The 14,186-nt window shown below is 34.6% G+C and overlaps 2 protein-coding genes across 2 annotated transcripts; both read right to left on the reverse strand.

Moving 5' to 3' along the window:
* Nucleotides 1–3,676: 3,676 nt before the first annotated feature.
* LOC141433808 (uncharacterized) lies at nt 3,677–8,626 on the reverse strand. Its single transcript, XM_074095911.1, has 4 exons — nt 8,599–8,626; nt 6,474–6,641; nt 4,827–4,858; nt 3,677–4,150 (listed from the first exon to the last, which is right to left on the reverse strand). The coding sequence occupies exons 1-4, from the start codon at nt 8,605–8,607 to the stop codon at nt 3,880–3,882; spliced, it is 480 nt and encodes a 159-aa protein (XP_073952012.1). The 5' UTR covers nt 8,608–8,626; the 3' UTR covers nt 3,677–3,879.
* Nucleotides 8,627–11,810: 3,184 nt separating this feature from the next.
* On the reverse strand, nt 11,811–13,803 carry LOC141433709 (uncharacterized). Its single transcript, XM_074095803.1, has 4 exons — nt 13,792–13,803; nt 13,191–13,337; nt 12,759–12,931; nt 11,811–12,681 (listed from the first exon to the last, which is right to left on the reverse strand). Exons 1-4 carry the CDS (start codon nt 13,801–13,803, stop codon nt 11,931–11,933), a joined length of 1,083 nt encoding a protein of 360 aa, XP_073951904.1. The 3' UTR covers nt 11,811–11,930.
* Nucleotides 13,804–14,186: the final 383 nt, after the last annotated feature.

A 14,186-nucleotide genomic window follows, 5' to 3' on the forward strand; every position in this document is an offset into this window, starting at 1 on the left:
AAAATACTAAAAATACGCTTTAATGGTAACTGCTAACCTACTCCATAATCAGACCATGGATACTACCTTTGGTCAAAATACACCCTCAGAGCAATTCTAACTAGCTCAAACACGACTAGATTGCGTCGTTCTGTCTTGGAGATCCTTGAAGGAGGAAGTGCTTGATTGCTCCATCATCACACTGAATACTAGGTAGGTAAATTGTAGTCGGTTTATGCGATAAGCGTTTTAGATGGCTAGGTTACATTGTTCTGTCTTGAAGTTTTAGTTTCTAGCTTCATCTGATCAGCTCTATCTATGGTACCAATTAGTTTATTGACATCAGAAGCCCATTTCACGAAGCTACAAGTTACAATTTACAAGCGATAGTCTCTTTTCAATGCATATATACTGTTAAACAAAGACTACCGCTTGTAAATTGTAACACTTGTGGCTTCGTGAAATAGGGCACAGAACTACGCATAATATCAATACAATATTAAGAAGTGGGTGAAAATTAAGTCGAAAGATTTCGTTACAATCATAAACACATGGTAGCAAGTGAAGTTAAATATAACATAAGCGCGAATTATGCAGTAATTATAGGGCGATCTATTGGAAATAATTATTGACGCCATGTTTAAGCGAAGGAAATAAAACCAGTGTGTTATTTTAGTACTTTGTATTCACATATTACGTCACGTTTTATTTTATATTTATGAATTTAATTTAATTTATATCGAAACTCCTGACTAAGCAACTCCTTACAATATATCGATCGGAGCAATGTCGTGCAAAGAAGTTTTAAGCCATATTTCTTACTTTGAAAGCCACAAACTGTTTGTACATAACATGTAAGTATAATTGCTCTTATTTATTACCTTCTTCTTTTGATGCTTTTTACCTAGAACATGAAGATTAATTAAAATAGGTGCATGAACATTCAGTACGTAATTTCGGTTGCGTGTTTGCGTGCAGTTTTATTTTAAGTTTAGTAATTCACTTAATTAAATTTTATACTGATTTGGAAAGAAGTCATTAACTTTTTACCAAAAAATACCAATTAAAGGCAGTATAAGCATACATAAATTGACGTTAGGTATGTGAAAAGATTAAGTGTGAGTTGCACTACACAAGGTTCCTTAAAATTAACATGTCAAGCCCGCCGTCAAATAGCGGGTTAAGTAAAAAGTTTAATTAATTAATGTTAGTTAATTTTAATTAATGAAATCTTCCTATCATAATATGGTCACCCTATTTTTGCATTCTGTCCTGTAGGTAGGTAGATAGTAAGAAGTTCTGTAGATAATAATAAAGTACTCAGAATTGACATTTTGATGTCATTGTATTTTTTTAATGTTTCCTTCTACCAAAAATAAGGAGATTGATTAGAAACACGCGTCTCTAGATGACCGTTTAACGAAAGAAATAGGGTAACCACGAGATTAAGCAAGTCTAATTTTAAATTAATTAATAATTTATTTATTAAAACAGACATTTACTGATTTTTATACGTATTTACTTAGAAATGTTTAAAATAGAGATTTAGGTACAGAGTAAGAAAAATATTTCTGTTACTACTAGGAGTTACCCTGTCCAAGCTGCAGCGATGACTATGATACCTACATGAAACAAGTGACATTTTGTCGCACTTTTTAATGTAATTTAAGTACCTAATTCTATGTAATTTAGTAATAAATCAAAAAGTTTTGTAAAAAAAATCTAATTACACCTCTGTATTTTTTTCTTTAATATTATACTTCGCTTTTTAAGTATCTTATTTCTAATTATTTATTTTGAAAAAATGACTTTCTGCCAAGTTTCTCGCGGCGTATTCTTCTTGGCAATGATGGTCTTTGCGAAAGCGCTGGTAGTTTATAAAACCGGCCAAGAGCGTGTCGGACAGGCCCGAAATAGGGTTCCGTAGCCATTACGAAAAAAAATAGTAATATTATTCTAAGGATTTCGTATTTTGTACGGCACATTTCAAGTTTAGGTATATTTTATACCTTAGGCTGCTATTTACTCTTACTCGTAAACAACTAATAATTCTCAAGAAAACTTAACCGTTATAGTTTTCCTTGTAAGTTTGATATACTTACTACCATCCTGAATTTTTACAAATTTTTCCACCCAACGGTTTAGATTTTAGATGAGGGGGTGACGCTCGATTTTAATGAAATTTTGCACTTTAAAGTTGAATATTTTGCAAACAAATGACTAAATCGAAAAATCGTTTGAGCAACCCCGTAATGGTTTTAAAAGACCTATCTAACGATGCCCCACACTACAAGGTTGGATGAGAAAAAAAATATCACCCCCACTTTACGTCTATGGGAGGTACCCTAAGATTTTTATTTATTTTTTATTTTTTGTTGTACCATTTTGTCGGCATAATTTATATACATATTCGTGCAAAATTACAGCTTTCTATCATTGATAGTCTCTGAGCAAAGCCGCGGAACGACAGACAGACAGACAGACATGGCGAAACTATAAGGGTTCCGTTTTTGCCATTTTGGCTACGGAACCCTAAAAAAGACAGAATAAAGGATTTTGACTTCTAAGATTTGAACCGTGCATACTAACACGTCGACTACCTACTTAAATAGTTAATAGCTTGTACAATCACAAATAATTTATAAGGTTTGACGAGGCTTGTTGCGGATATGTTATTTCTTATTAAGCATGTGGCTGAATATTTTTTTGTTTTTAATTATTCTTCTTTTTATGCAATGTAAACTGTTACTTTTTCTTTGCAACAAACGTTTGTATAGTAAAAAAAAAACTAAAATTTAGACTGCTAACTTTTTAACAAAATTACTTATAATTTATAATTGATCTTGGCTGGTTTCTTTTTTTAACCATTAACGACTTCATTAGGTACTTTTATCTTTCGCTACTTACTTTCACTTAGTGGAGAAAATAAAAGTACCTAAAATGAAAGTAATTACAATTTTTTTTTCCGTTACAATGTTGACATCCATCGACTCCGTCCTGGATAAAAAGAAACAATTATTTTTATATGGTACACATTTATTAATATTTATTTACTTTAGTTACAAAATGTCATTTTATTTATTTTGATAAAAGGGTTACAATGGTAACATCTCCTCTAGTGATTTACTTAAATGAGAATCGGCAGAAATTTAAGTAAGATCTAATTTATCTATGGTCTTATTTAATTTCCAGGCTTAAATAAAACAAACATTATCTATAATGAAAATAAAGTTTTTATTTTTCATTAGGTACCTATAAGAAGAACAAAAATTTACTTAAGTAATGATTAATTTCAATATTTTCATAATACTTACTTGATATACTTAATACATTTGTTACTGTGAAGTCCATGGTTACTGTAAAAATGTATGTACAGACAGATATCGAAAAATTGCTGATGGCCAGTAGCTGAAAAATATAAAACTCAATAATTTAGTGTATACTTCTGTTTTTTTTCTACAATACGGTACAAATTAGCTCATTGCTGTTTTCACCAGTACCTATTAACAATTAAACTATGTTAAGGCCTACAAAAAATTCCACGATTGCTACATTTCAAATTTATAGAATAAAAAGTCATCTATCGCAGTTTAAAAAGTAATAATTTGAATAAAATAACAAAATACAATATTTAACTAAAAAAGTTATGATTACATCATCCGTTTCAAATACGGTTAATTTAATAATAGTCCGCATTAATAAAGTGGAAGTATTTACATATACCAATATGTATAAATTTTGATGTCAAACTACTAGAGTATCTACTGAGTTAGGTCCCTGTGACAAGAACGGGGAGGCGCATACAAAATAAAACTCTATTTCCAATATCTTGATTGTGTAAGACAAATAAAAGTACCTAGAATACAAGAATTATTTAAACTACTGCATCAAAGTGTCCGCTTAATAATGCCAGTGTTCTGCGTGTTTTCCGTGGTTCTCTTCGCGGTGCTTTTCTTTCTGGTGCTCATTCAGCATCTTCAGACGCAGATGCTCAATCAATGAGTCGTAGTCCCGAGCGTTGTCTCCCGGCTGTTCCACGTAGCTCTTCGGAAGGATGAGGATCTGGCCACCTGGACCGCGGACGTACTTCCTGCCGCCTGACTTCAAGAACCTATAGTCCAACACCCATAAGGGTTCGTGGTATGTGGGACTATACACGTCTCTGATGATCCTGAAATATACATAACCAATTAGTTTGAGTAGAAACATGGAGAGCAGTAACTAAATTTATCGGACGTATCTACAGCGGGATTCCTAAGTAATGAACAAAAAATTCAATTGATTCTAACGTAGCATTTCTAGGTAATTAGTGCATTAAGAAGCTCTTAAAGCAAACAATTCAACTTTAATTAATTAATGTTAGTTAATTTTTATTTGTAAAATTTACTAACCGTATGGTGTACCCTACTAGACAAGTTCTGTAGATTAAAAAAAACTGATTTGACATTGTTTTTAACGTCTCGTTGTTAAAAAACAGACTGTGTCTATGACTGTTTAATGTAAGATGTCGGGTAACTATACTCCGTTTAATTTAAGGTTTGAATTAACGGTCAAATTGCAATGCACGTTTCTCGATATTTCGAACACAAATGGACTAAAAATATCTACATGTGCATTTATTAGCGTTATTTATTATGTTTTTATCATAGAAGTTCACACAATTTTAAACAGTTTCGTTGTTTCATCTAAAAAAGTGTGCAAATTTTACCGTTAAGTTTCAAATGTTAAAATAAATGGAGTATATACGAGATCAGGTAAATTGAAGACAGGAAGACAAGGTAAATTTTCATTTGATTCTGCGAGGAAAAAGTTGCGGGTAAAAGCTAGTAGACAATAATATATCTTACTCGTCTTGAGCTTCGATGTCAGGGCCGTGTCCCTGAAAAGAAATATTAAGTGGTTTTAATTCAGTTTACTGAATGAACGTTAATGCCTTTTTTACAAGATTTTATTTAGTTTCACCTGTCTCGATGTCTGTCTGTCTGTAATCAAATCTTGCAAGTTAAATTTGACCAACTTTTAGTAGTCGGATTGACTTGAAATTTGGCATAATTATGTAAATTGCGTGATAATACAATAATCTGGTAGTGACATCCCGGTAGTCCGGCAAGGATCGTCTCCGCAGGACGGAACTCTTCAACGGTTAACAGCAGCGACTTGAAATTTGGTATGCAAATGTAGTTTGGGTGACAATGCAAGTAAAGTCGACAAAAAGTACAGTGAGCAAAAAGCTTGTGTTAAAAATATAGTTAAACATTGTTAACGCCTAGGGGCTGTTGATTAATTGATTAATTTTATTTGACGGATAAATGTGATGCCGTCTTTGTTTGTTTTGTTCGAATAAACAGGGCATCACATTTATCCGTCAAATAAAATTAATCAATGGGTGGTGAAACAGCCTCTTAGCCTCGTAAGTACAGACTAGGCCATAGTCAAAATACTACGCACAGGACTTATCACGCTAACACACACAAGTAATATTTACCTCGACGTTTCGGCAACATTACAGTGGCCACTACTACTCGTGACGACGTTGAGGTAAATATTACTCGTGTGTGTTAGCGTGATAAGTCCTGTGCATGGTATTTTGACTATGAGTGAAAATCAAAAAAGTTTAAGAAATTAGACTCTGCCGTATTTCATAAGGCGCTGGTTTCTCTGACCACCCGCCGCCAGCGACTGGCGACCGACGCGTGTCCGCGAACGACGACGTGCGAATGCTTAGTTCGGGATTGTTTGAGGGTGGTTTCTCTGAAACGTCACCGGCGGCGGGTAGGTCGACGGGCGAAGGTCACACGCCGCACGCGTCGGTATGTATCAGTTTTGTAGAATCGCGACGGACGGCGGGTGGCGTTTTGATATTGAAAATGACTCACTTCACTAAAGATAATGGTGAATTGTTAATAAATCTAATTCGTTGCAATCCTATTTTGTTCGACGCGTCTAATAAAAATTACAAAAACTACAGTTTAAAGCACTGTTCTCGAGATAGTAGTCGAAAATACAATGTAAATTTTTCTTCACTGCACTGCAAGTGTTTGAGAACCAGGTTAAAAAATGCACCTTCTTTTTGCCGGTTTTTAAATATTCTCTTCTTCTTTTCTTTGATATTATCAATATTTCATCATCTTCTTATAACAGTAATAATGTAAGTATTTCTTCGTTCATTTTTCTTAGAGCACAACACAACAGTTCGAACACAACATTCTCAGATCACCCAGAGAACCCACGCACCCGCGACTGACGGCGTGTGGCACAGCGTGCGACGCACATCCAGACGCCGCCGGTCACGTGTGACGGGCCATAGAAACCAACGCCTAACGAAGAATAAAATGAAGCAAGATATTTTTTTAAATTAGCAACAGGTAGGCCGCTGTTTTTGAGATATTAAACTTTGAAATTACAGTCGGGGGATCTTAAACTTTTTAAGTTGGTTATGTATGTAGGTTAGGTTGTATGGGAAATAAACTGAAGACTAATTGAGTAAGCCGTACAATAGAGCTATGCAGGGTGCGAGCGACGACAGGCCCGGAGGGTTGTTTCCCGTCGAGCTTCGCTTGCAGGTAGAGGTGGTCGTCGTGATCTGCCGGATACTCCGAGCGAGACTCCTCGGGCTGCGAGTCGGACGCCGCCAGCGCAACCAACAGAGCGAATATTACGAACTGAAACAGAACGAACTAGATAAAAAAACGGTCAGGTGCGCGTCAGGCTACGTTCAGTGTAGTGTTCCACTACTCGTAAAATGCGGAAAATTTTCAATATTAAATTTTGATTGACTCGTCAACATCAAAAGACTTCTCAGCCGTGATAGTTTTCCTTTTAAATTCTTTATATGATATGTACTAACTTTACGATTTTTTTTTCATTTTTTTTCAAACAGCGACTAGATTAGCTATAGTAGTTGGGTGGGTTGCTTGCCTCTAACAAAAATACATATTTTTCAAAGGTATCCCTTGTAAATCGAAAAATGATCTATAGCGACTTACCGACTGTTTTTGAATTATTTAACGATATCCCACAATTTGGGCTTAAATGAGAAAAAAAAATCATCTCCATTTTACGCGTAGGGCACCTACCCTAATTTATTTTTAAATTACCACTTGGTCGGCGTATTGAACCGGTATACTTATACAAAATGAAAAATACTATTTAACGCATTCACTGCCACCTGACTTCCACTGGTGCCACCGACGCACGTATGCGTTCAAAATGTATGAATAATTATGACAGCGGCACTGGGCGAAGTTCCGAAAACGCATAGGTATATGTGCGTCAGTGGCAGTGAATGCGTTAAGCGTAGCTAGTACAGTCGATAGCAAGGACTTATATCCTCACCTAATTTGGTTACATAGTCCCTAGTTTCTTAAGTGTTACCTAAGTCTAACGCAATTATTAAGTATATCTAAGCCTCTATGAAATCCTTTGTAGCCATTTTAATTATCATAATTAAATTAAATAATTTATTATTATTATTAGAGTTATATGAAAAGGAAAACAATATTTTGGCGAAGCGGCGCTTAGCAGGTTTATTTGAATGACATTTCACATATAACTTAGAAAATAGCTTGCAGTGCGGCTTAAAATGTAACTTGTTCTTAAAAAAAAATATATCTTATTATTATTCAAATAATACACTAGCAGCTCTTAGGAACTATACGTGTATGTCACTGCATTTGTTTTTATGTATTACTAGCCTGTTGCCCGCGACTCTGTCCGCGTAGAACTCGTTTATCGCTAAACTTTGGCAACTATTTATGCTATTTTCCGGATGAAAACTATCCTATGTCCTATTTCCTATATGTCTGTATACCAAATTTCATCTAAATCGGCGAGTGCTTAAGACTTGATGAAGTGACAAACAAACAAACAGCTTAGTCTTACTTACAAACTTACACTTAAATTAGTGAGATTGCATCGGTGAACAAGTAAAACGCTTCGTAAAAATATGTATTAAGTCTGGATAACTTTAACACGTAATGATAATCATAGGAAATAACAATGCTTACCAGATACATGAAAGAAGTATGATATGTAAATTACTATCCTGTTGCTACGATTAAGTCCACAAAAACAAAGGTGTATAACAATAAACTTTGAACTAGGCATACAATTTCCGGTGAAAAATGTCAAAATTAGTCCTATGTTCCTCCTAGATGACTGTAGACCTTTTAAATTCATCTAAATGCGGCCGAGTGCCAATAATAGAGAAGAAGCGACAAACAGCTTAGTCTTACTTACAAACTTACACATTTATAATATTAGTGAGATGCACTGTATTGGTGTAAACAAGTAAAACGCTTCGTATAAAATATGTAATTAGTTGGATAACTTGAAAAACGTAATGGAAATATTAATGCCTTACCAGATACAAGATAAGGTATGAGCTGCATGGAATAAATTAGACTAAAATCAGTTTTTTATTACTAGGGATGCTTTTTTTTGTCCAAAATAATTATATGTTTATACTGAAAATTATTAGAGTTATTATATTATTATAAAAATTAAGATTATCTAGATCCATTACTATAGGATTATACTAGATCCATTCATATAGGCTCTATAATAAAAATGAAGGTATTAAGTAGTCAGATAAAAAATATAATAAAAAGATTAACTCACGCGCAACATGTTGCTCGATTGAAGTCTGAGTACTAAACTGTTAATGTGATTTTCCACATAAATATTTATTCCAAATGTTCATTAAAGAACTATAATTGCACTACGTACGTCGGATATATTGACTCGTCAGCATCCTGTGTTTAATAGTAGGTACTTAATTTATAAAATTGATCAAATCAAATACGTATCTTATTAAGCAATTGGGTATTAGATAGCGAGTATCATTTATAGCCTTTTTTAAATTGTTTTTTAGAAAATAGTTATTTGTGCAACAAGAGAGCAAAGTCGTTTTTGCGAGTATTGATTTTGAATCCCGAGTAAGCGAAGGTTTCTACAATTGAATCACTAGCGATAGCGAGTGATTCTAGGTTAGAATCCTGAGATCAGTGAGGGATTCAAATACACGAGATGCAAAAAAACTTTGGTCTCGTGTGACACATACAACTTTTCACCTGAGCAGCGAGAACATTTAAATTAAAGGTTAAAATAAGACCACATATATTTAGAAGACAAAAAATATCAAAACCTAAAATATAATCCGATTATTAAGAAATAAATATAGTACTTACCTAATCATATTTAAAACTTTTTCTCGAAAATGATTCGTACTATCGCCATTACATCTTTAAAAAGTCACTTAAGAATGCCAGACAACGATCAAAAGTCTCCGGTAAGGTTTTGAATATGGAACGAAAAAGTATCCAGTAGGTACGATACAAATCTTATACTCGTAACATCATACTTTTTAATTTAATTACCTAGATTCAGGTTTTATAAGCTAACTAGCCGTTGCTTTGAATTCGTGCACGACAACGTATACTTAGTTTGGATAGGTATTTACTTAAATCTAAACAAAACAACGTCAATTGGTGTCTTAAATATTAAAAATCCCCCATTAAACTATCTAAACATTTCCATTTCTGTATTGAAATACACTAGTCTAGTTTGTATTACAATGATAGATAAGTAAAATGTTTAAAATCCTTGAATGTACCAAATCTGGCAGCTGAAGTTTATTTAAATTTAGTTAATTACCTAAATGTTTCAAGTATAGTGTTGAAGCTTTTTTCTCCCTTTTATCTAGTGAATTCACAGTATGACAATTATTACAAGTATTTCTTACAAGAAAATATTCTTGTAGGCTTGTAGGCCTTCTGACGCAGCCTTCATAGTGATCAATTCAAGTTGTGACACTTGAGAGTTGGGTTAGATGGCAAAAGTAAGTAAAATGGAACGGTCGAACGGAGTCGTAAATGTCAAAATTGTCTAATGAATGATGCAATGCAAGGCCAAGGTCATTGTGTGTTGGTTAGAAAAATCAAGATTTTGAGTAGACAGACAGTAAATACTTATACATCGTGAAAAAGTTCATTTGTTCGGCATTTCTCTACTAACTATAAACAACATTGTAAGGTTCAGAAACTGTCAAATCATCCCATCATCCCAGCCTATATACGTCCCACTGCTGGGCACAGGCCTCCTCTCAGAACAAGAGGGCTTAGGCCATAGTTCCCACGCGGGCCCAGTGCGGATTGGGAACTTCACACGCACCATTGAATTGCTTCGCAGGTTTGTGCAGGTTTCCTCACGATGTTTTCCTTCACCGCAAAGCTCGTGGTAAATTTCAAATGTAATTCCGCACATGAATTTCGAAAAACTCAGAGGTGCGAGCCGGGGTTTGAACCCACGACCCTCTGTTTGAGAGGCGATAGGTCAAACCACTGGGCCACCACGGCTCCCACTAGGCCACCACGGCTCACGGCTAACTGTCAAATAAACCTGTTTAAAAAAAAGGTAGATCTACGGATTTTTACAGCGGCAAAATACGGATTTCTTTGCTGCACCTACGGATTTTCAAAAATCGATCTTGCAACACTGACACAGAGATAGAAATTACAAGGTAAGCATAAGCAATAGCTAAGCTTGGCTTAAAAGTTGTTCGTAGATAGGAATTTCGGACAAGAATATTTTCTTGTTTAATTTTATCAGTTCGCGAATTCTTCCGTTGTCAGGTTTTAGTTTTTAACTTATTTTTTTATTTCAATTATTTTGGAGTCTTGTTTTAAAAAGTTTCACCTAGCTATAGTGGTTATTTAGGAGTGGTTATTTGGTTTAGCATTGCAGTACCTAGGCGATCCAGCCTTGCATAGCGTTTGAAAAAATCAGAACAACGCGCGTTGTCTCACGAAACCCCTAAAAGTTATATTTTATCTAAATCGTTAGTAATTTTTGAGGTCTCAAAAATACGTAGTTTATTCGTTTTTCCATAAGATTTCTAGGTAGGATTTTATTCACAATAAGCATGAAATTAGGAATATTTTTGATGCGGGGGTTCCGCTCCTTGCATCCGATTGCATCGTACCCATGACTCATAACGCATACTATTATCAATCCATTCTCTGATTGGAACAGTTACCACAGTAAGGAATATTTTTGATGCGATGGGGTTGGCTCCCTTACCTTACTTGTAGCTCTCTGCTACAAGTTGAACCTGCCATTACGGATAATAAGTATTTGGCGATGTTTCCTGGCCTAAATACTCGACTTTAAGCTACTTACCTTATAATGCAACACGGTTTTATAAAATAGTATTTTATTACACTTCTGAAAATCTTGACGGCAACCTAGGAGCTAGCTGCTCCTTGCTCGCCAAATTTTTAGTAAAATAGAGCCACTTTGAAGCGACTATACAAATCCTTTTTATTACATGGGAATTTCCAAAAAATCCCTTTTTTAGTCCTCTATGATCTCAGCTAGTAGATACAAATAATCCTTTATATTCCTTACCCCATGACAATTTGCAGGTCATCTGGCTCAGTACGGTACATTACTCCTGTAACACCAGGGAATAGCAGAAAAAATAAACAAGAAAGTAAGTTTAGAGACAGTTGACTTTTATTTTCACATAGTTTCAATTAATTAATACATTGTTTACAATATTTCGAGGCAACTTTTTTTAAATGTTCCCTAATATCCCAAATTCCTAATAAAATCTTTTCCTAAGTATACTTTCACTCAAATAATTAGCATAAATTTACTGACGATCATAATTCCAAATACGGTTAAATCACTGCGGTACTGTGGACAAATTAAACTCTAAATAATATTGATCAAAGAAAGACAATTAACTTGTTGAACCCTGGCAGATTTGAACAATTTTATCAAAAAATATAAAGGAAGATTTGTTCATAAAAGAAGTAGGTAGTTCTGAGTTAAGAAAAAAAAAGCATGAGAATTGAGAACCCTTGAAGTCGGTTAAAAATGGGGAAGACTTAAGTAAAGCTATGCCTTACGATAGTTGAAATTATAGCCGTCGTCATCGAGCGTTCGCTTCACTGTTTGGTGTTTTCTCGTTTTCCATGGGAGCGATAATGGCGACGATGTTGTTCCTTGTAGTGGTGGTTTTGTTGATTGTGGACCAGTGGCTTGTATAGATGTAGCAGTGGTATGTGAGTAGGACGTTCAACGTGATGCTTTCTCTCCGCTTGAACTTCACTTATCTCCTCTGAGTTGTTTTCCTCCTTTTCATCATTAATCAAAGTTATACGCAAAGGAGCTTTATGTGTTGGAGCCTTGTGACTTTGATATTTGTTGTAATTGATCAAAGGTCTATAATGAATTTGATGGTGATGTTTTTCATGTACATGCCCATGGTGCTCATTATAAATGGGGTGATGAATCTTTGAAATTATTTCCATAGGCAAAGGTTTGTGTTCTTTTATTGGCTCGTGATATTCTTCTTGCTTTTCCTCCTTCGGCACATGTTTTATCTCATGTTCATCATGATGATATTTGTGCAGTACATAGTACTCAATATGAGTAGGTCCGCGAGGTTTATACTCAACATGTTTTTCTTGGTGCTTTTCTTCGTGCTCTTCTTTGGGTTCTTCGTTATATTCTTCGAGTTCTGGTTTGGATTCTACATTCTGATCTTCTTCAATCTCTTCTTCTACAATATGATCAGGAATTTCAGCTTCTCGGATAGGCTCTTCAATTAAACTTTCCTCGACTGGCTTAATAATTTCTTCATGATGAGGCTCTTCGTGATGGAGATGATCCGTATAATGAACGTGGGCCGTAAATCTGAAAATAAAAAACTCTGTTAGTCCATTTAAAAATAATGTGTCTGTTTAAATAAAAACAAGAGGTTTTGGACTGACCCTTTATGCTTGTCTGCTTGGTACTTAACGGTCCGTTTTTTGCCATCTGGTTGCAAGAGCCAGTATTCACCAGTAACTTCGTCTCCGTGTCTCTTTTCATGTTGACCTTTGTAGTCATGAGTGTGAGGATTATTCACCGAATAAGAGAACTCATATGACGGATACGCCCAAGCCTGAAAAGTATGTTATAAAACATTTTACATCTAAAGCAATAAGCCAGTCAAAATTTTCCCGCCACTTGTGCTAAAAGAGCTGATATTTAAAACTTCACTTTCGTAAAAAGAAAAATCTATAGACTCCATTACTTTAAAAATTCGATGAACTAATGTCGTTCAATTAGGCGAGTACAATTTATGTTTTGGTTATTTGCTTCTGTTAAAGGCCACACCCTGTGTTTTCAAAATATATAGGTATTATTAAATTCTGCCTTACGTATTCTTCATGATGCTCGGGCTCGTGAGATCCGATGTGGCTCAGTTCTTTACGTTCTTCAGCATAGACATTCTTCTTCACCTCCACTTTCGAGATAGGTATTCTGATAGCTTGGCCGCCTAGCGCCAAACATAGCAATATCACCGCCTAAAGAAATAACTTTATAAGTTAACTCCTAAATAAATTAAAAACAAACCCAAAAGTGTTTTTGAACATAAACATCTAACATAGATAATAATAATAATAATAATAATAATAAATAATAATAATAATGTTTATTGTACTCAAATAGAAGTGTTACAAGTAAAATAAACTTAAGTTAGTACAAAAGGGTCTTAAGTAAGTGGTCGAGCTTTCGACCCCTAAACTAGGTTTAAACCTGTGCCTTAGGGGCTTGAGTTCGTCCGAAATTAATGTCAACCGTAGATGTGATATCAACCGTAAAAATAATTATATTTGAATGTCATTTCATTACACTTCCATTTCACAAACGTTGAACAAAAGAATCACTTTTAATTCCATTTGCTATCACTTTTCTATGGTGTTTAGCTTAATTTGACACTTTTGAATTAGAAAAGAAGATATCTGAATTATATTTTACCTTCCAAATCATGATCGTGTTTTACTGTAGGCGTAAAACAATATTGATACTGATATCGAAGATTCTTCACCTATTTATACACATAACGTTATTGATTTAATTGTCGATTTCCTTTGCATTATTTTTTGAGCGTCTATCTATGATAGATAATGCGTGTATAACAAGCATCAAGCAGGTTTAATGAATGTACTTACTACTTTTTTTCAATAAGTGTTTAAGTGTAATTACATTTGTCTTAGGCAGGAAATATGAAAAATCAGGTGGAAATCCTACAGTTAACGAGAGTGTTTAGGACAAGGTCTGGGCGTGGCTACACACCCACCATGAAAATACGAGTAGCTAGTAATTACAAAACAATCAGTCTTTTATCTGCTTCTGCTTATAGACTTATTTGT

The sequence above is a fragment of the Choristoneura fumiferana genome, chromosome 12, assembly GCF_025370935.1.
Source record: "Choristoneura fumiferana chromosome 12, NRCan_CFum_1, whole genome shotgun sequence".
NCBI classification, from domain to species: domain Eukaryota; kingdom Metazoa; phylum Arthropoda; class Insecta; order Lepidoptera; family Tortricidae; genus Choristoneura; species Choristoneura fumiferana.

Excerpts from the sequence above, each read along its gene's own strand:
- LOC141433808 (XM_074095911.1), bottom strand. Across the intron at positions 4,859-6,473 it reads GCACCCTGCATAGCTCTATT|GGACACGGCCCTGACATCGA; the intron begins GTACGGCTTACT and ends ATTTCTTTTCAG. Across the intron at positions 4,151-4,826 it reads GACATCGAAGCTCAAGACGA|GATCATCAGAGACGTGTATA; the intron begins GTAAGATATATT and ends TGTATATTTCAG.
- LOC141433709 (XM_074095803.1), bottom strand. Across the intron at positions 12,932-13,190 it reads CCGAGCATCATGAAGAATAC|GCTTGGGCGTATCCGTCATA; the intron begins GTAAGGCAGAAT and ends CATACTTTTCAG. Across the intron at positions 12,682-12,758 it reads CAAGCAGACAAGCATAAAGG|ATTTACGGCCCACGTTCATT; the intron begins GTCAGTCCAAAA and ends TTTTATTTTCAG.